At 42.3% G+C, this 22,794-nt stretch overlaps 1 protein-coding gene across 2 annotated transcripts; it reads right to left on the reverse strand.

Moving 5' to 3' along the window:
- Nucleotides 1-1,053: 1,053 nt before the first annotated feature.
- Nucleotides 1,054-11,808, reverse strand: LOC121284274 (regucalcin-like). Of its 2 annotated transcripts, XM_041199619.1 has the most exons (6): nt 11,646-11,808; nt 7,542-7,724; nt 6,179-6,394; nt 4,131-4,262; nt 2,309-2,463; nt 1,054-1,167 (listed from the first exon to the last, which is right to left on the reverse strand). In XM_041199619.1, exons 1-6 carry the CDS (start codon nt 11,806-11,808, stop codon nt 1,117-1,119), a joined length of 900 nt encoding a protein of 299 aa, XP_041055553.1. In that variant the 3' UTR covers nt 1,054-1,116. The 2 variants fall into 2 exon arrangements, with proteins under 2 accessions (XP_041055553.1, XP_041055554.1); XM_041199620.1 differs by lacking the exon at nt 6,179-6,394.
- Between the last annotated feature and the right edge of the window lie 10,986 nt (nt 11,809-22,794).

A 22,794-nucleotide genomic window follows, 5' to 3' on the forward strand; every position in this document is an offset into this window, starting at 1 on the left:
GTCCTAATGTCTCCTCATGTTTCTGGGTTTCAAAGTTTGCTTGACAACAGGGCACCTGTGGGATGTTTTACCATGTTAATGGCACTATATAAATGCAAGTTGTTATTGTTGACTATAATGGTGCACAAGCACACTACAGTGGTTGCATTCCACGTCTTCAGTGAATGCCTAAAGGGATTAACTGTTTCCTCCAATCTGAGCTGATAATTGTGACTTTAGTTATTAATCCCAAAGTTGGGACATTCCATTCCCAGTGTAGAACCAGAATTGACACAATAACTGATCAGGTAATCACACAACATGGAGCTTAACTTGCCCAATTTACAGCATTCTTAATTTCTGACCATTGAATCGGGCACACTGACCTCTAGCCCCTACCCAATTCTCTAATCTACCCACTCTGCAATCAGTTGGAAATCACTGAATTGACGAGAACTTCCCCTTTTATGCTGTAATATCATTGTTAAAAAAAACCCTGAAAAAAATCACAGGTGGCTTTCACTGTTCTTTTGTAGGCAAAAATGCAACAATTTATGCACAATAAACAGCAATTGAGATAACTAACTGGTCCTCGGTGCTGGTTGAGGAATATAAGGACTCACCTACACTTATTCAAATTGTACCTTGAGATGTTCTGTACCCACCTTTGATGGCAGGTGGGGCCCCAGTTTAACACCTTAACTGACAATGCAACATTTTTGATCAGCACTGAACTGAAGTGTCAGCCTAGATAATGTACCCAAATCCCTTGGTAGGGCTTGAACCCATGACAATAGTGCTGCCACTGAAGCAAGCTGACACTTAACACTACATTCACACTTGCAACCATCCAAAACAAAATGACACAGTACAGAGCCTTGAAGAAATCATTTTTATTGAATGTTGAGATGACCATCACCAACATTTGAGTGTTATTGAGAACTACATGTTAAACCAGGATTAGAATATGGGAAAAGTAGGAAAAAGATCATGTGGAGCAACAGAGTTTAATGATTTATCAGTGCATCCACAAGATGATATTTTTCAATTTTGTAAAGCTTGCAGTTGAAGTTGCTTTGAGCAGGTTGGCATCATAGTTGCACAGAATGTAACTTTTAGGTGGTTGGAAGTGTTTTTTTATCCTGCATATGAATATGGTGGAATTCCCTTCACTCCAAGCCCAGTAATCTGAAACAGAAAATAAAATAGGCTGAACATTAATTTTTGTATAAATTAGAGGATGTACTCCAGTCCCATAGTGGTGCTTGAACCTACAGTGAGAGGGCTACCACTGAGGCAAGCTGACACTGAGCATTATATTCACACACTCAACCATTAAAAAGTGACACAGTGAAGATCCTGAAGAAATCATTCTTTTCATAATAAATTGATTTGTATATTAAGATGACATTTGAGTAATGCTGTATTTAATTCCATTGCAATCAATAAAATTAAATATCAGGTGCTGTGTACAAAGAGTTGACCGATCCAAGGCTACCTATTTGGCACCACTGTCCTAGATGAATTTCTACTCCTATACCTTCTGAGCACTTTCTCTTTTGGATAAGTAGCCGACTAGTTTTACTTGTCCCAAGTGGTAACTTGATGATACAATCTGTTTAGTGCAAACATCCCATATGAGAGGCTACAGAGGGAATGGATGTCATAATGACTTGTCACTGATGTGATCTCACTGCTGTCACCCTATCATAAGCCAGTACATCATTGAGCATTAGAAATATCCATGGGATAGCAGCATTAAATATATGAAAGACTGTCAATAAACTATTTGGTGAGGTCTCCTTTGCCTGAAAATAATGGAATCATAGAATTTTATAGCACCAAATATTTATCAAATATTTATCCAAGAAGCTCCACGCCATCCAGGACAAAGCAACCTTTGTTGGCACCCCAGTCACTCCCTCCACCACCGACATGCAGTGGCAGCAGTGTGCTACCATCCACAAGATGCACTGCAGCAACTCACCAAGGCTCGTCCAATAGCACCTTCCAAATTCATGACTGCTATCATCCAGAAGGACAAGGGTAGCAGACACATGGGAACACCACCACCTGCAAGTTCCCCTCCAAACCACTCACCATCCTGACTTGGAACTATATCGCCATTCCTTCCAGTTGCTGGGTCAAAATCCTGGAACTCTCTCCCTAACAGCACTGTGGGTGTACCTATACCACATGGGCTGCAGCTGTTCAAGAAGACCATCTTCTCAAGGGCAATTAGGGATGGGCAATAAATGCTGACTGAGCCAGCAAGGCCTACATCCCATAAAATGAATTTTAAAAAAATAACACTTTAGTATCTATCTACCTTAAAAATGCCACCTGCTTCCGGTTGTCTTCGATTCCAGTCTTCATCCATTCCATCTGCAGCTGATGTTATGTAAAGTTCAGAGTAATCTTTTCCTCCAAAGCAACAAGATGTTGTCTTGTCAACTGGCAGTTTCACTGTCTGGATTCTTTTGCCTGAAAGAAACAGTTTTATCTGTTATTTTTTCTTTGACTTTAGGCTTCACTGCCTTTGTGAGTAAAATGAGGATTTAGATTAATTCAGACTAGGGTTTTAGAGTCTACTCATATTGGATTTACTGAATTTGAATCTAATGAGGAAGAAGGTGGGTTCTCCCAGTATCCACTGGAGAAATGACATAAAGTGCCTTTTTGACATGTTTATGCCATTTCAAACCTATAGCAGGAGATCAAGCACTAGGTCTTGGTGCAAAATTCTAAAACTGAGCTCAAACAAGAAATTGACTTTGTTGACCTCTACCAACCAGAATGGTTCCAGGGATGAGGGAGATTAAAGACGAGGTTAGATTAGAGAAGAGGAGATTGTTCTCCTTGGAGTAAAGGAGGTTGATGGGAGGTCTGATTGAGGTGTACAAGATTATGACAGCTTTTGATAAAGAAGACAAAGAAAAGTTGTTCCCATTAGCTATGGTAGAAGGAATAGAGAACATAGATTTTAAGTTTTGGGAAGAGATATGAGGGGATGTGAGGAATAACTTTTTTACACAGCAAGTGGTAGTGGCTCGGAACTCAAGCCTACTAGTGTGGTGGAAGGGGAGATGAGCAATGATCTCAACCGGGATTTGGATGGGTACTTGAGGGAAATAAATTTCTAGGGCTTTGAGGATAGAGCAGAGAAAAGGTCTAACTGATTGAGCTACGGAGAGCCTGCACAGACTCGATGGGCTGAATGGCCTCCTGTGTTGTTATGACTATCTGTCATAATAACTTACTACTGAATGCCCCCATTGTCCATTTCCATAAGTAACCTTCATGCAATTTCATTATAACGCAACCAAATAAAGTCAGCACATCTTCAGCAATGATTTCTCTTTCCACCCCTGCACTTTCACTACTTGAATCCATGAGTAGCTACCCTTGACCCTTTCCTCATCTATATTCTGCTCCTTCACAGATGGCCAATGCTGATGACATCCAGCTCAACCTCTTCAGCATGTCCCTTGATTTGATGGCTGCCCGCCATGAAGTCATTGATGAGTCACAAACTTCCGCTGATTGAATATCAGGAAACCAGTATATTCACCCCTCCCCTCATTTCAAACTCTGCTCTGTCACTGACCCTACCCTCTTCCTCAACCATTCACTTCGATTAAGTCAGATTGAGCAAAACCTTAGAGTACTATTCAACAGAGCTTTGCATCAGCAACAATGCCTACCTCCAGGCCATGACAGCCCTCACCAGTGAAAGACTTATTGATTTGCCTAGGCTAGGACGGATTTGGAAAAGTGCCACAGAGTGGTAGATCTTGGGCTTGAACCCACAATAGCCCACACAGTGAGTCACTGTACTCAGTCAAGTTTTCAGGAGGAGTTTCCTAGTCGGGATGATAGAAAGAGATATTGGCATTGACTTGTGGTTTAAAAGTTGCTTGCGAGTAGGTCACCCTTATCACTAATAATAGTCTGTGTCAGGCCAGCAATAGATAATGCGCTGGCTGGAGGATATTAAGTGGGAGATTAAAGGGAAGAAAAGATAACACAAATGGGTTTTAAAACTATAAAATTAACTCTGACGCTTGTATTGAGGTGCCAAAATAGCAAATTGCTGTAGTTTTCTCAAGCATGATATTGGACACCACTGTTTGCAGATTTAATTGACTTACCAGTCTCTGGATCAATACGAAGGACTCTCCCACCATTGTAGCAGGCAATCCAAAGCTTTCCCTCTGCATCGATGCACTGTCCATCTGGAATAGCCTCCTCCTGTTCAAGCTTGTACACACGTCTTCGATTTGCTATGCAGTTAATTAAAATAAATTAAAGGCTAATTAATTGGAAAATTAATAAGGCCCTTCCCTATAAAGAGTTAGAACCTGAAATAAGGCTTCCCTGACCAAGTTAGCCCTTCCCAGTGAGGGTTGAAAGACCTGTGCATTATTTTTACTATTTATGTCAAATTCTCATGCACTCTACAGGTTAATGATAATATTTGATTAGAACAATCAGCAGGAGAACTTGATGTAAATGTATTAACTGATGCATATAGTGAATAAAAGGATTTCAACCACCATTGTCACATGGGCAGAATTTTACGTTCCCCTGCTGGTGGGTTTATAGGTGGGGGTATGGCCATAAAATTTTTCAGATAGCCTTCCCACTGGGCTCCCACCTGCCCCAACCTCTCCGCAATTTTCCACTGGGACAGACGAGGTCAAGGCCGGTCCCCCCACCCTTGCCGCAATTGAGGCCCTTAAGTGGCCAATTACTGGCCAATTAAGGACTGTTTCTCACCGGCCTCAAAATTTTCAGATAGGGGAGGAGAAATTCAGGGGCCAGTGGGGAGGAGGTCCAAAAATTAACCTTGATCAGGCCTTGGGCGGCAAGTGTGATGGGAGGGGTGCCTCCTTCAGCAGCCTCCTTTTAACATTAGTCACCCAGCCCAAAAGGCACCTTTGGGTGGTCTTCCCCGCCACCACCCCCCCCCCCTCCCCGCCAGCCTCTCCACCAATACCCTCCCCCAAACCTCTCTGTTGACCGCCCTGGACATCACCTCCCTAACACACCCTAAGAACCCCACACTTGCCCGGTCTTGGATTTCTGGGACTTAGGCTTTGGGGATTGCTTGCAATCCCAGTCCTGTTCACTGCAGCTTCTGATTGGCAATCAGGTTGGCAGCAGCTCTCTGAGGTGGGACTTCCTCTTGAGTGAGGGGTGGAAGTCCCACCTCTAGCCAATTAACATTTTGGAGTCTTGAATGGCAGTCTCGGTGGGGATGTGCTCTCCACCAACTCCTCAGATGGCAGGAAGGGAAACCTGACCATAAATAAACACAGTAGCTGAATTTGTTTTCGCTGATTTTAGTTGAGGAAGGAGTTTGGCTGAGACTCTGGTAGAACTGCTTGTTATTCTTCGATTATTGCCATGGGAGCTTTCGCATCTACCTGAACCATTGAAACGGAGAGGATTTTGCTTTAATATTTAATCAAAGGAGAGCACCACTGACAATACAGCACTTCTTCAGTACTGCACTGAATGGTAACCTAGATGATATAATCGCAACCTGAGATACAGATGCTGCTAACTGAGCTAAGCTGACAAGGCTAGGCAGGGCTGCAGTGAATGGAGTAAATAAAGAAACTTTAACAAAAAAGGTTGCCCAAAAAAGGTTTACCTGTCACTCATTTAAAAACCCATGCCATGAACAAAAAGTTAATTTTGGTCATGGATCTAAACAATTAACATAAACAACCAGGTATAACATAAACAGAGTTTTGGAACCTTAACATGCTGCCTGAGACTGACAGGGCTCAAGTTCCTAAGAGAAACCAAGCAGAGTTTCCGACCTCAGCTGTGTCATCAGTGAGGCATCAAGAGGCAATCAGGCGTTTCCCCATTGGCCTTGGAGGGACAAATCAGACAAAGAGCAAGCTCAGTATCTATCTCACACACATGGGCTGGAATTTGACAGTGAAAGTGAGTGGAATTTAGAATGGCTCACCGGATTTTACAGCCCTGTCCCCACTGCGAAGGGGCTGTAAAATTCCCACTGTGCTTTCACACAGAGAGGTTCAGGAGCAGCTTTACCCTTTCTTCCTTTCAGCCACGTATAATTTATGGCATAGCAACCGAGAGGGCAAGAACATATTGTTCTAAAAAAATACATACGTATCACACATATCACACGAATGAGTGCATCTTGAAATATACTTACAGATTTTTCCTGACTGCAGGTCGTAGTCAAATGCATCCACAGCGAATGATAAACTGTCTATATAATAGAAGACCTTGCGATCCGGTGACCAATCCAGACCATTAGAAATGTCCACTTGGTCAAAGTGCTTAACCACAGAGTGGTCAGCCTGCAGGGAGTACACTGATCCCTGGTGCCTTTCTACCTCAGCTGGACGAGTCTCCATTGCCATGGTCCCTGTAGCAGAAGTCAGCATTAGCCCTGTAAACACTAACCATTGCAGCTTCCCAAATGCATTAATAGCCTTCCTTCAGACGCACATGCCAACATTTCTATTTATTGAGACGGTAGGCATGATCCCACAACCCCACACATCCAATAGGGAAGTCACATTCATGTATAGTGTAAACTAGAGATAATGCAACTAAGGATTGGAAAATAATTCTATATTCTCTGTCATAATCATTAATCTTTATGTCTAAGTGTCATGATGTAGCAAGAAAGCGTACATCAGCCATTAGTGTCTCTGCCAGCACAAGGATAGATTCAAAACTTAAGATACATAAAAGTATTTTTTTTTAATGAAAACATTTCAGGACTTTATTTCAAGTCTGTTATATATCATCTAGATATTGGGTTAGATATTCATTGTTATTGGATAGAAAATTTAGCAAGTCTGGTAATTTTCTTCATCTGCAGAGGAACCCTAAGATTACTACCTAAAAAATTCTATGGCTAAAGCTTCTCAGTTTGTTGATTAGATTATTGCCCGAAGCAGTGACCTCCACCATCAAGAATGACAAGGACATTAGATGCATGGGAACATCATAATCTCCAAGTGTCCCTCCAAGTCACATACTATTCTGACTTGGAATTATATTGTTCCTTCATTAACACTGATTCAAAGCCTCGAACTCCCTACATAACAGCATTATAAGAGTACCTTCACCACAACCACTGCAACCATTCAATAATTCCCAAAGGCAACTAGCATTGAGCAATCAATGTCAGCATTGCCAATGAGACCATGTCTCAGGAATGAATTTTTTTTTCAAATTCTTTCAGGTGTCTGATGCCTTATTTATAATTATCTGAATCCCTCAGGCCTCAATGCTTGTTTTGTTCTAAGGTACAAGTACCATGAGCACAAAACATGAGTTTTGATGAGGAAGGCCATTCAGCCCCTCTAGTCCATTTTTCCAAAAAAAGCCTACTCCTGCCCTCCCCAGCCCCATTTTACAACCTGTTTTAAGCCTTAAATACCCTATCTAAGGTAGATTAAAGTAGACCAGATCAACACAAGGGTAAAATGCTGAAATTCAATTTCAGTTAAGCTCGATGTGGATGGAGAAGTAAAATGCAAAAGAACTTGATTGTGACAAACCTGCAAAGAACCGCCCAGCAGGGTCCACTTTGCCATCATTAAATCTGTTGTTTGCTTTATCCTGGTCAACCGAAGTAATTTCAGTAACTGTTTCTTGTTCCCAGTCCAGAAAGGCAAACCTTTTTCCGACTGCCAGAACATATCCCCCTGATCTTCGAGGGACCGCTGAGCCAACAGGAGCATCTGTGGAATTAGAGATGTATGTAACCTGGTAAGGTGAATCATTCTGGTCCCTTCCCCACATTTTCCCCCTTCTGAGCTTTGAACAAGCAGCAATTCATTATGCATGCACCTACCTAGTGAATTACAAAAGGTTTTTTGACTCAGGGGAAGGTAGACATCACAATCCTGTTGGCAGGGTCCCACTGAATAGTAACAGAAATTACTGACTTCTTCCCTCTCCAGACTGCAGGGGCAAGTCAGCTGTAACATTTCTGTTGCTGCTTACATTAAGATTAGTTAATACTGCACAGAGTATTGTTGTTCATCAATTATGCAAACAGCAAGTCCTGACATACTCAGTGAATGACCATGTTGCTGTCAATTGGCGTAGTGGTATTGTCACTGGACTAGTAATCCAGAGGCCCAGGGTAATGCTCTGGGGACCTGGGTTTGAATCTTGCCACAGCAGATGGTGGCATTTAAAGTCAATTTAAAAATCTGGAATTAAAAGTCTAATAATGACAAGGCAATGATTGTTGTAAAACCCCATCTGGGTCACGAATGTCCTTTAGGGAAGGAAATCTGCCATCCTTACCTGGCCTACCTGTGTCTCCAGACCCACAGCAATGTGGTTGACTCTTAAATGCCCTCGGAGCAAGAGGCAATTAGGGATGAACAATAAATGCTGGCCTAGCCAGTGATGCCCACATCCCATGAACAAAAAAAATTGTGAAAGAGAATCCACCCAATTTCATTCCCTTCATTACATTTCGATTGAGGTATCTTTTCAGCATGCTGTCAGTTCTCTACACAGACTGATTTTGCACTGAGTTATGAAGCTGAGCTTAATAAGATGGTTGTGCTTTGAAATATCCTGAAATGAAACAGAGCATTCTGAAAAGGGGGATGGTGAAGTCATACTAAACATCTCTGCTTGGAGACAGGCCCATGTGATCTGCCTGCCATGGGGAAGAAACTCAGAGTTTGAGATCAAGTGACAGTTTCACACCTTTACACATTAACTCCCAGAAAAAAGGTAGTTGCCTTTTGAGACACAAGTAGAGAGAGACAAAGCAGCTACTGCTGTGTGGAGAAGCAGAGAAGGACTGTTTTATGTTAACCATCAAGCAGGATGCAGATTCATTTCCTGCTTGAAAGGAAAGGGGCAGAACCAACAGGACTTTTGGAGATTCATGAAACAAGGAGTTACCTTACAAAATTACAAAAGGTTATTTGACTCAGGGGAAGGTAGACATCACAAACCTGCTGGCAGGGGCCCACTGAATAGTAACAAAAATTAGAGTTTTTCCCTCTCCAGACTGCAGGGGCAAGTCAGCTGTAACATTGTTGTTGCGACTTACATTAAGATTAGTTAATACTTCATATAGTATTGTTGTTCATCAATTATGCAAACAGCAAGTCCTGACATACTCAGTGAATGACCATGTTGCTGTCAATTGGCGTAGTGGTATTGTCACTGGACAAGTAATCCAGAGGCCCAAGGTAATGCTCTGGGGACCTGGGTTTGAATCTTGCCACAGCAGATGGTGGCATTTAAAGTCAATTTAAAAATCTGGAATTAAAAGTCTAATAATGACAAGGCAATGATTGTTGTAAAACCCCATCTGGGTCACGATGGGTTTTGCTGGTGAAAGTCAGAGATTTAAGGAACAAGGGGTCACTGAAGTGACCTTGCTGGTAAAAGTCAGATCTGGAAGACTTGGGCTGAGTGGAACAATTTTTGAAGGACACTGGGGAGGTTCCACCTAGTGTGGCAGGACGAAGTGAACCTCCTGGAAAGCTGGGAGTAACTTTGAACTTGTTTTTGTAATGCTGCACATCTGCCAGAAGTGCAGCACCCAACAAAAGCAGTTGTAAGATGCATCTCAATTCCGTTAGTTTGGTGTATTAGTTGCCTGCTAAATAATGTTTGGCCTATGTTGATTTTAGTTTGTTTGATACATTAAAAGTCTTAAAACATGAAATCTTGTCATTTGGTTCTGTCAGTTGCTGGGAAATTCATCTATTTTAAAACGTTATCAGTCTTTACTGGTATCGTAACAACAGTCATACTGGTGCAGTTCAACAGGGACTGAATGGGTCAAATGGCCTCCTTCTGTGACATAATGACTCTGACTCTATGATGCATACTAGGATTTTTCTCCACAGACTGCTTACTCGCAAGAATATTGGTCAATTTGGGGAGTTTTCTTCCTTTTCACATAATAATCCAATTCCCTCAGATAACACGTGCACCCTAGAGGCTGTAATGGGCTTCATTATCAGGATTTTCATATAATTTGGTCAGTGTCGGCTCTTTAGTATCCTGTTAGCTCAAGCCAGAGGCTTCTTTGACAGGAATGGACTTCTATTTGAAAACATTATGAGAGATATTTCAAACATATAAGCAGCAATGTATAAATAAGATACTTCCTTGTAGGCATTGCAATTTTTGATGCCCCTATTTCTTCAGTAAGAAACAAAGATGGTGACCAAAAATAAATTCAAAACTTATTTTGTGCGATATCCTTGGCTTTTCATCTTTTTTCTCTTGGTAGCTTTCCTATTTTATAAGTTCCTTCATTATTTCATTGGAAATTTATCCATTCTCCCTATGTTTAATTGATGTGTTGTCTACTTTTTCAGATATGATTAACTATTATTTTATGAATATGAAAGTTCAGTTAATCAGGAGCAAAGTAACACAAAATGAGAATAAGAAGTCTGGTGGGAAAATATATTTCATAGGCAATGCTTACATATTTCATCAGCTGTTAAAGAGGAGAGGACTGAATTGAGGTATATAAATTAAATTACTTGAGTTACATTAATAGAGTGGAGAAGTTGGGACTATGCTCCTTGGAGAAGGTTGAGAGGAGATTTTACAGAGGTATACAAAATCATGAGGGATCTGGACAGTGTAGATAGGGAGAAACGGTTCCTACTAGAGAAAGGATCAAGAACTCAAGGGCACAGATTTAGGGTAATTGGCAAAAGAAGCAATAGAGAAATGAGGAGGAAGTGGTTAAGAGGATCTGGAATGTGCTTCCTGAGATTGTGATTGAGGTAGGTTCAAACATGACATTCAAGAGGGAATTGGATTATTATGTGAAAAGGAAGAATATTCAGGGTTATGGGGAGAAGGCGGGAGAGTGGCACTGAGGGTATTGCTCATTTGGAGAGTTGGTGCAGATACAATGGGCTGAATGGCCTCATTCTGCATTGTAACAATTCTGTGACTTTGTGAGAAATATCCTGAGCTCCTTAGCTAGCTTTCCTATTCATTTTAGAGAAATAATAATCTCCATATATATGAGAGACAATGACTGGGCTCCTATACCTCATTCAAGTGCAGTACTGAGAGTGCCTTGCACTTCCGGACAAATCATCTAATTCTAATACCCTTCCTCTTGTTCATGTGGCTATTAAAAACTTATGACACTATTTGAAGAAGAGTTTGAAGTTCTCCCATTGTCCCAATCAACAATCCCCCCATTTAGCACCACCAAAGCAGATCAACCAGTCTCTCATCTCATTGCTCTTTGTAGGACCTTACTCCGTGCGCAAAATGACTACCACATTTGCCTACATAGCAATAGTGACCCGCTTCAAAGCCATCCATGTGAAGTGCTCTGGGACATTTCTAAGACAAGTGATAAGGCGATAGATAAATTCAAGGCTTTCTTTCAGTGCAGACAGGAGTATGGGTTGAGACAAATTTTAAGAATGGGGGGGTTTGGACAAGTTCGATGGCACAAGGCGAGACTCAGTTTAGACTTTGTGCACCATTGTGGTGATTTTACACAGAAATGTCAAAGGGGTACACATTATGCAAAGTCTTCTGAAAGTGAAGGTTTACACACATTATAATAAAGAGAAGAAGCAATTACCATATAAGGCTTGGAATGGGACTGTCCTATTGAAGACATATCTTTTGCTTACCAACATGCATTTCCTTCACTTGTTTCGTGATTGCATTCCATCTGCACACCTTCTGGCCAGTGATGTCCACATATAGAAGAGAACCATGCTTTTCTTCCCAAACTGGACTCTCTCCAATTCTGTATTTGTCCCTCACGACACACTCAATCTTAATGCAAGCCATTTCCTGTGAAAAGTATTGGAAAGTCTAAATTGATTCTCTCTTAATAATCAGATGAGAAATGGAGGAATATTCATCTCCAGTAAAGATTTCATTCTGCTGATCCCCGGAAGTGAATTTTCCAGAGGTGGCCTTTTAGCAAATACTTGATTGTATCTTCACTAACTCCTGAGTCCAGACCATTTATGTCAGCCTTAACTTTGGTTAGTTCTAATTTTCACATGGATCCATCTATATGCTTATTCTTTTGTGTGCGTGTAAATATATACAACAACTTACCTTTAGATTACGCCTTTGACAGTAAAACATCCCAAGGCACATTACAGGAGCGTTATCAAATACAATTTTGATGCCAAGCTAGATAAATAGATATGATCATCCCAGATAGATATAATCACTGCAAAGTGTAGCCTTTTAATCTCCTGATACCACGAGAAACTGAATCTTTAGTATTTTGAGCTAATAATACCTAATGCAGGTCATAGGGAAGGTGAGCTGAGGTTAAAAATCAAGGCCACTGTAAAGGAGTGAGGAAGATGGAAATGTCCCCCAACACCTACCCCCACAAGCCCCACAGCTTCAGCTCAGCCACTCTAAGGTATGCTCTGTGTTATCAATGGGTTTTATTCCAAACAAAATATGTACAACTTAGACACTATTATTAGAACCTCAACTCATGGTACAGAGGCAAGAGCTCCAAATTGATCCCCCTATGAAATGTTACTCAACTGTTGGCACCTATAGATGGAATGTATGTTATTAAGGTGAGGACCTCTGAGGAAAATGCTACCTCAAGATGTTATGCAATCAGGGGAAGTCTACTGCTGAAAGCGATCGATACTTTTCTCATCACAGCTTTTTAATTTAAGTATTTTGAAACTATTGAACAGCTACTTTTACACAAAAAAGACGTGACTTCAACCTTAGTAATCAACTACTTTAACATTACAGTTGCTTGGATGAAGATTCAAGATGACCAACCTTTGATCTCCTCATTTCCTTCCCATGGTCTCAGTACAACATCGCATTCTCCAACATTCTTGGTTTAACTTTAGGTATTATTAGCTGCACATACCAAGCACTCAGTTTCTCATGATCCCAGGACCGCATCAGGGCCTCAGGACAAAACAAGCTACCTCATCTATTTGTGTGCACAGAGAAGAGTAAACGTGAGAACATTCAAACTAGCCAAGGTTATTTTATCTGTCAACAGTTACAATCTTACATTTTTCAGATATCTCTGAAGTAGCTGCTTTTGCTCACAAAATGTAGTCTTTTTTGACATTTTATTTTACAAATTTGACATCTACCTTACAAAGAGGAAAATTACCAAAGTATATCCGGTCCACAAAAAGTAGGACAAATCCAATCTGGCCAATTACTGCCCCAGCAGCCCACCCTCAACCATCAGCCAAGTGATGGGAGGTGTTGTCGAAGGTGTTATCAAGCAGCGATGCTCATTACTGCTCAGCTCGGTTCCACCAGGACCACTCAGGTCACAGCCTCATTACAGACTTGGTTCAAACATGGAAAAAAGAGCTGAATTGCAGAAGTAAAGTGATAGTGATAGTGTAAAGTTTGATATGTGATGCTTGTTTTTGCTGGTGATTTGATGTTGGCGCTGCCATATTAGAAATCAGCACTTCAACTAATGCCCTCTTTTAAACTGGTACAGCTGAATATGTGTTTAGCAGCAGGAAGGGCCCTCCCATCAATGCTATCTAAAGGGATCATCAACTACTTTCAGGTCAGCTGTCAGTTGATTTCTAGTGGCTCTTGCTGATATTATATAAGTGTTTGATGGTTTCTAGAGCCCTTTAAGGTTGTTAAAGTCTACAAGGGAGTGGTTTGGCACATGCTGAAGGATTTTATCCTGACTTGAAAGATTCTGTATAAACTTCTTGCTCCCTGAAGTGGGTGCAGTAGTTTGCAATGCCCTTGGCCTACAGTCTGACAGGGAGAATGAGCAGAGCAGAATGATACAAAGCAGGACAAGTTTTTGGAAGAAGGAGGAGAAGATGGGCTCACACCTTTTCTATTCCAAATGCTCAGGGGGCAATTCTCCAACCTCAGCCTCAGCAAGCAATAGTGTGTCAGACATTTCCACTTCACCAAGGAGATCCTCTCTGAAATCTGCCACCCTTGGCATTCCTAACTGCAGCCACAGAGCAGAGCAAAGACATCTTTGCTGGCAGCTGTACAGGTAACTGCTGCTGTGAACTTTTATGTATCTGGCTCCTTTCAGATTAAAGTAGGCAATATTTGCAACATTCCCACTTTGCTGTGTACTGTTGTATAAGGGAGGTCATTGAGGCTCAGTGTTCCATGTGAGGTGAATGCATTTTATTTTCTTTCACCAAAAGGAGGCGGGTAGCTTTGTAAGGATTTCGGGCTTCTCTGTGCAGGGTGCCATTAACTGCTTTGCGGATGCTGAATGTCAACTCAGAGATGTACATAACTGCAAGGGATTCCAATCCTCAGTGTGCAGATATTGTGAGATTCCAGGCAGCGTATCATACAGGTCAATGTCCGATATATTGGCAGTAGTCATGATGCCTTCATTCTGCGACAGTCCGCTGGACCATTTGCATTTGAGCCATCATGGCAAACCAGAGGGTGTCTACTGGACCAGAAGGATTATCTGCTGACCACATGGCTCATAACTCGGTGTACTTGTGGGCAGCCTGAATATCACGAAAGCCCTGTTGGCACATGAAGTGTGATCGGGCAGACCATTGGTGTTCTTAAGCAATGCTTCACTCTGGAGGAGTCCGACAGTACTTAGCAGAATGCATGTCAAGGTTCATCATGGTCTGCTGCATCCTGCACAACCTCGTCACCATGACAGCACAGCCCTTGCCAACAGCTATGCAGCAACCAGCTGAGGAGGAGGAGGAAGGAAGGAATGTGCCAAAATATGCCCCTCCTACTTATGTTTTCAGTGATTGACTGATTCAACTGCGTAACCAGTGACTGCAACCCCAATTCCCCATTCACCAACCACCATTGCTTACCATCCCTCTGTTGTGACCATCTCAGACTCTTCTTGGCCGCAATGCAAAAATGGAAGTTACCATAAAACAAACATTACAAACCAAATTGATAAATCAAACATTGCCATATTGCATACAAAATTCAACCAATCATCCTGCGCATTCCCTTGCTGCCTGACTTCTTAATGCCTGTCCTAGTGCTCGTAAGCAGTTCAACCCCAGTGGCTGCAACATGGCTGGTAGAAGGCTTTGATGTTCAGGGGAGGAGACTGCAGATGGCCTTGCAAGATGGCTTCAAGCATCTCTGGCCCTAGGCTGCCTGGCTTTGGACTGTGCCACTTCACCCTGAGCAATAGCGGTCCAGGTTGGCTGGCTGATAGGCAACAGCAGGTGGAGTGACAGTGGTTGGAGGACAAATTGTCAGCCTGAGAGAGCTCCACAGTGCCACTGCACTCCCACGGGATGACAGCTCAGCTACCCCAGCAGCATTTCAGAGGACAGATTTTTGGACTGATGTGACACTTTGCAAGCCCCTTTGAACACTGGTATCTACAGCTATGATGATAGGTTTAAGCCTTCGCGCTGTAAGCTGATCCTGCATGAGAGTAGCCTGAGCTTCCCTTTAGCAGCACCCAGGCACTGAGTGGCCTTTGCTTGTGCTGTAATGGAAGCAGAGACATCGACCATCAGATGCTGCATCATGGATAGAACCACAGGTGTTCTCATGGAGTTGGTCAATGCTTCCATGCTGGGGGGATGGGCTCCAAATTCTGCACAAAGCCCTTTGCCAAGTTGGTACCGGACTGCTGCATGCTTCCAATCAATGACCGCAGGCTTTCTGGTAGGCCTACCAAAGCACCAAGCATTTCAATGTGCCCATCAGACCTTCTTCAGAACACAGCCCTATTGAAGTCCTCATTTCCTCTGTAGCACATGCAACTTCACCCTCCAGCGAGCTGGCACCTGAGGTACCCTTGTCCCCTGTCCGAGCAGGAGGCCACTCATGCCCGATGTCTCACCACTTGCAGATGTCCCCGGCACCCCCCACCACACTATCCTTTAAGGTACACAGAGGGCAGGATTTTAAGCCCCATGGGCAAGCGTCCTGAAGTCATTGTGCGCTTGCACAATATTTCAGTCAGCAGCACATCACTGACAATTAAGAGGCCTATAAAGGCCCTTAATCAATTAATTTAAACCTATTTTTCACTGCCCGTCCGACCTTGCGGTTGGCGGGTAGGCAAATCGGCCAGGCAGCCTTTTGATTTTTTAAGCAAACCTCACCCACGGGCAGGATGAGGTTTCCACAATTAAATAAAAAATTAATATAAATTTTTGGGCAGAATTTTTATAACATTAATGTTAGTGTGAGTGAGCCCCATGTCGGGACATTTTTTTCAGATTTTAAAAATCTTTATTTTTGACTCTAAGCAGTGCAGACTAGCTTGAACTCCTGCTGGCCTTGCACAATTTTGCGGCCCCTGCTCAGACGTGCCACCACTCACCAGTACAGGACGGTTTTATGTTGAGGGAAGTGGGCAGGGGGTGGGAAATTGGCTTTTGTACGTGGCTGTCAGATGAGTGGACTGGTGGGACCTAAATGAACCTTGAGAGCACGTCGGGCATTCCAGGCAGCAATGTTCGTCACCAGGGTTGCCTTGGCCACATCACATTCTGCCTCCTCCCACTTGTAATTGTCTGAAGAGTGTAAGTAAGTCTGGTTACTAGATTTTAATGCAACCCAATCATTTTCAGGTTATTTTAAGTTGTATTCATTGTAATAAGCTAACTAAGGTTAAGCACCATTTTGTGGGAACATTGAGATAAGAAGCCACTTTGATGTTGTCAATGTTTTACAACAAACTAACCCAAAACAGTATTATGAAGCAATCACTGACCAGCAATAGATGATTGACCAAATAGTGTACCTCAATTAAGTTATAATTGAAGGATAAGTAATTAATAATCAAGAAGCTACTTGCATTATGTATTAATGAATGTATTAACTCATTGGGCTCCTGACCAGACCACAATGGATTTTTGTTTTTTTTTTCCTATAGGTACCAATGGATCCAGTTCGATGTTAAGAATAAAAGATGCACATATGCAAGCTCTTTAAGTTAAGGAAGAACAATAAAAATATGCACACACCATTTCTAAGCGTGCTTTCTATTGCTATATAAAAAAAAAAGTTTATTTTGGAGAAAGATAATTTTTTAAAAAGGAAACCTGTTAGCCCAACAACTATTGCCATTTCAATTTGGAATAATTTTGAACATAAAAAAGTCTGGTGCAATTTAGCAAGCAGCTTTCCAGAAATGGAAATGTCATACAAAATAAAGAATGGACAAACAAAATATACTAATGCCTGGAATTGAATAAAAATATTTGATTTCTGTTCTAAAGGTATTATGAGGATATTTTATTGGACTATAAAGTTTCTCCAGGGCTCATGAACGAGGTACGGTTGCATGTGTAAAATAGTATGAGACAGGAAAAAGCATTGAATGGGAATTGGAATAACCTGTCTTGAACGTAATTCAATGGAATATGTCAATCTGGTGTTAAGGTACATTCTAGTGAAGGGAAAGCGTTGATGAGACTAGTAAATTAATAGATCCTTCTTTGAGATATTGGTCAGGATTTTCCGTGCCCACCAGCGTCGGGTGTGTTCGGTGGAGTGAGCAGACAATATGGCGCAATCAGTTTCACAATGGCATGAAACCAGTTCACGATCTTCCACTCAGCAATCCTAAGGCCTTCTCCGCCATCGGATGTTGGGAACTTCATTGTAATACATCAGCATATCATTATTAGGCCTGCCCACCAAAATCCTGTCCCCCCTGCTGGATCGTCCGCCCACATCAGCAGGAAAGCTACTAATGTAGAACACGTCTTTGCAAGTTCCAGGGCCTTGCTCACATTGCAGACATCTGAGGAGCAGAAGATGCTGGGTCTTCAGGAAGGAAGGGAATGTGCACGTTCACTTGGACATCCCCGAAGGAAAAGGGTTAAGGCTGGAAGGCAAAGGAGGGGAGGTAGAAAGTGATGCCGGGGATGGGGGGGTGGTCAACTGTGATGGGGGAAAAGGAAATAGGTGACTGGGAGGTAGGTGGGGTGGGGGCGGGGGAAAAGATGGGGGAGCGAAAGTAAAACCGAATTTAGCACCATGTTGTCCAAATCGAAAGTGAAGCGAGAGTCATGGTGGGTGAGATCATGTGCTGTGTGGGGGTGAGATCATTGGGTGGACGGTGATGCACGTCAGCCCAGATGCACAACTGAAGGCGAATTCCAGCAGGCAGCATTCAAAATGCTCATGACATTGAGATGAGTGAAACGTGAAGGATCTGCATGCATGTGAGAGTGCTTGTGCGAGGCTCCGAAAGGCCTTGCCACACACACATTTTTCCCTCGAGAATCACTCTTGGGCCGGCTGCTCCTTCTGCGGTGATGGGTCTTCCCGGCTGCTTATTTCCACCTCTTCCCTGGCGGAGGAGTCTTCTGGCTGCAGGTGAGGATGTGGATGGAGCTGAGGGACTGCCTGGCTGAGGGTGTTGGTCCCCTTGGCAGAGATCCCCGTGGACCAGAGTAGAGATAAGCAGTGCGTGGCAGCAGAGTCAAAAACAGGAGAGAGAGCACTCACAGTTGCGATGAGGGAAGGATGATATGGTGCAGGTTCCTCAGGTGTGTGTTTGCCACCGACCTCACCGTTGCTGCAGGCAACCAGTCAGCACAATGGCACGCTCCTCAAAGTGAATAAGGGACCTAATATGGGCCACTCTGCCCCTGGTCTGGGGCCTCTCCCTGCTAATGTGCGCAGGTTTCTCATGCATGGAAACAGATGGAGAGAGTGTGAGCAGGGACACATGGCACTGCATGGAATGTTTGTGTGGTGAGTGGCACAATGGACAGGAATGAAGATGTGAGTTCATGAGAGTATGAGCCTAATGGAGATGTGAAAGTGTGCGTGAGAGTTGTTGTCCCTTGAGGTGTGAGATCCCTGTGGATGTGTGATGGGTTTGAGTGTGTGTGAGCTGAGAGTGATGAGAAGAGTGACTTACCTTGGTGGAACGGATGAGATCATTCATCCTGTAGTGGCACTGGGTAGCTGTCCGGTTTTGCAGGGCATTGGCACTGACCACCGACCACCAAGCCTGGTTGGTAATGCCACTGCCCATCCTACAACCAGCGCAGAGGCAGAGGACATCACGGTGGGCCTCCACAGCATCCAAAGGAGGCCCAGTGATGCGTCATTAAACCTGGGGGCTGCTGTCTTTTTGCCTTTGATGGACATCTTCCCTGCAGTCATCGTGGGCCGAAAGCACTGAGATGTGTGCACACATCTGGACTTTAAAATGGCGTCCAGCGTGATGAAGCGGTAAGGTCATGGTGCCGTGGAAGTGGCATGTTTCCTGGGAATGTGTAAACAAGGTGGAGGGATTGGGATGATGCAGCGCGAAAACCCGCCATCATGGCTGCTGGGTAAAATGTTGTTTTATCCAGCCACGACCGCACTTAGTGCAAATCTGGGATGGTTCTGCCCATTGCGTCCTTGCCCAGGAACTTTTATTTAAGAGAACAGAATTTAATAGTCTGGCCACTACCCAAAGCATTGGGACCAGGCATGGAGAGGTAAGCGAAGGTTTCAAGATCTTTTGATAAGATCACCTGAGAGTCAAGAATGGGTAGCATGATATTGAGACACTGCACATGCGTGCAGATGTGTCACGTGTGGGGTAACCAACAGAACATACAGGAAATCAGTTCAAAAATGGGCTGGTTCAAAGGTCAGGGGATACATATTGGAATGTACTGAAGAACAGGTCTCAGTCATGTGCAACTACTTGACAAGCGGCATAAAATGGTTAATATACCCAGTAGAGCAAGGCAACGTCTTTAAATCATCAAGGCACCAACACGTACTCCATAGAGAAACTGACTTTAAGACAGTTAAGATGGTAATGATCAGAGAGAGTCAAAGTAAAAGTAAAAGGAATTTTGGATTGGTGCAAATGAAAGCTAGGGAGTAATGATACTTAGTAAGAGATTGGACACAGTTTTAAAGAGAAAGAGAGCTGGAGGATTTTTTAAAACTATTTGATTTGATAGTTAAGACATGAATACTTATATGTAAATAACTCTGAATTAGCAAACACTTTCACGAGAGAATTTTATTGTTTGAGGTAATCTGTAGGTGGGGACTATCACCACAGTTGAATAGTGACCAGGGGTCACATTTCACTCAGGGAATTCTCACTCAAATGCAAAAATCATTTGGAATTACACACACATTTTACATCAACCACAATCCACAGTCTTCTGGAGTGGTAGAGAGAGGAAACAGAACTTTAAAAGCAAAATTGAAAGGTTATGTACAGGTTACCCCACTCAATGGGCTAACATGTTACCACCTTGAAAAGCAAAAGGAAAGGCAGAAAATTGTACCATATTAAAATGTGAATGAGTAAATACTATACTTTGTTTTGCTGCAGATATATATTCTGATACTCTATATCCTGATATCCATGGCATGCCTGAATGTCTCCTCGAGGATCAACATCTTACAAACAGGGATGGAAGCCCCTGAATCAATGCCACCTCCCAAGTGACAATATGACCGGGCCAATTTTGGCAATTTTACTGGTCATCAGTGTAACTACTGTAACATGACCGTCTTTTGTGACAAATGTGACTGGGCCACAGACGGTCACGACAGAATAATTACAGTCAAAGTGAAAGACTGAGAATTGAATGTAGTTGCATGAGTTTTGGAGGCCTGATATCACCTACATTCACACTGAGTGAAGTCTCGCAATAGTACCTCCAAAATCGCGGTGCTCAGTTAACTGTTTTAACTTCGCAATATATGTTACGGTTGAATCAACCTTTATTCTAGAGTTGAAATTGACTCTTTGCATGATCACCAATGGCCTAGGCTGAAAATGTGCCTTCACAAGGTCTACCAGCTTGTTAAAAGATCTGGAATTTGGCGCGTTCGGGGCCGTCAGACTGCAGATGAAGTTATATGTCTTGCTCCCGCAGACACTTAGAAGAATTGCTTTCTGTTGCTCTGCTGTTATTTCATTTGTCACGAAGTAGAAACCTAGGCGGTGTATGTACTGACTCCAGTCTGCCATGGACGTATTGTATGGGTCAATTCTGCCAAAGAGCGGCATGACTGGTGAGTATACTTTTCTTTCGTCCCTTAAAAATCAAAATTCGAAATCACATTCGCGAGGCGAGGTGCAATGTAGGAGTTATTTATCCTCGTCGCCAATTGTAATAAACTTAGCGTACTGGACAGGTTTCTTGTTAGAAACAGTAAACCTTATTTACAGATCTCCTGATGAAGCTGCATGCTTGAACAATGTCCACGACTAGAAAGTTCCACCCCTAAGATTACCCACACTTAGAGCTGATTTGTCTGCACAGTCACATGATCCCCAAAATAGTATGAAAGGTTTTACTTACAATCACTTCAATCAGTAAAGATCTTAGAAAGGTATTCCTTTTCCCAAAGACCTATGTCCACAAGAATATCAGGAATTCTTTAATCAGTTAGTGACAAAGGTGATGCAAGACTTCATGAACAAGAACCATGCTCAGCACGCATGGGCAAAATGGTCAGATTTAGAAGAATATGAGAATGTGAACATAACAAAGGATGCTAGGGATAGTCAGAGAAGATGGTTAAAAAAAAGTATTTAGTCATGGTTAGGAATCAGTGTCACTCCAGGCATTGCAATTTGGAATAGAATAGAAAAAGAAAGTATGATGGAACATAATGAGGTTATGAGAAGCTAATTGCAAAATATCATTAAAAGGAGTGAGGCTTCACAAATACATGTACTTGGAATGCAACATGATAATGAGTGCCAAGAATAAGGGATTAAAGAATTAGGAGATGAGAAAACACACTGGTGACAGAAAGTTGTTAATGTAAATTAACATCTTTGGCTCTGAACTATTTCAATTATTTGGTCGAAGGGTCATGAGTACTCGAAACGTCAACTCTTTTCTTCTCAGCCGATGCTGCCAGACCTGCTGAGTTTTTCCAGATAATTTTGTTTTTGTTTTGGATTTCCAGCATCCGCAGTTTTTTTGTTTTTATCAATTATTTTTGTGTTAGTGCAATTGAAAACCACAATTGTCATTATTTTTCATCCGTTGTTACTTGAGGATCCTTGAGATACAAACACGTACAGCTGATTTGAGCTGGAGACCAATTCTCATGCCTCAAAAAGAGAGAGAGAGAGATCAAAGAAGCAGTGAGGGATCAATATATTGGCAATATATTTCACCCTTGATCTGGGGAGTTGCATATAAGTCTGCGTACTAGATTTTAGTGTAACCCAACCATTTTCAGGTTAATTTAAGTTATATTCATTGTAAGCTAACAAGGTTAAATGCCATTTTGTGCTAACACTGAGATAAAAAGCCATTTTGATGTTGTTAACCTTTTACAACGAACTAATCCAAAGAGCATTATGAAGCAGTCACTAACTAACAACAGATGATTGACAAAATAGTATACCTCAATTAAGTTATATTTGAAGGGTAAGTAATTAATAATCAGTAGTTAATTAGAAGTTATGTTATGTTATTTCTGTATTTCTCCATTAGCTTTTCTTACGAGAAAATTAAATGGGATAAGCCTTGGATTCCATCCCTATCAGGAACGCACACTGTCCTTAACTGTTGAGTCGGTCTTAATGAATGGGACTCCTGTAAAGACATTAAGATAAGAGGCATAGCTTAAGGGAAGGCATTGTCTTAAGTTTAAGACAGTGTGCGGAATTAGCTAGAACCAATGGAGTTAACTCTTACCACATTATTGACAAATTATCGACCAATTAGCCAACTACAACAACTTGGCTAAAGTGGGCTTACAACATCTTCTGAGCATTATAGAAGGGGTTGTGGAAACTATCTTTGTGCACATCAAGTGTGGAAGAACTGGTTTAGATTATGTGGGGATAGTTGAATATCCTGTCAG

The sequence above is a fragment of the Carcharodon carcharias genome, chromosome 11, assembly GCF_017639515.1.
Source record: "Carcharodon carcharias isolate sCarCar2 chromosome 11, sCarCar2.pri, whole genome shotgun sequence".
Lineage (NCBI taxonomy): Eukaryota > Metazoa > Chordata > Chondrichthyes > Lamniformes > Lamnidae > Carcharodon > Carcharodon carcharias.

What these genes read in the sequence shown, in the direction of transcription:
- LOC121284274 (XM_041199619.1), bottom strand. Translation starts at nt 11,808, where the DNA reads ATGGCTTGCATTAAGATTGAGTGTGTCGTGAGGGACAAATACAGAATT. An exon ending in TCGTATTGATCCAGAGACTG is followed by an intron (nt 2,464 to 4,130) that starts GTAAGTCAATTA and finishes TGTTTCTTTCAG; the next exon opens with GCAAAAGAATCCAGACAGTG. An exon ending in AAGCAGGTGGCATTTTTAAG is followed by an intron (nt 1,168 to 2,308) that starts GTAGATAGATAC and finishes TTTCTGTTTCAG; the next exon opens with ATTACTGGGCTTGGAGTGAA.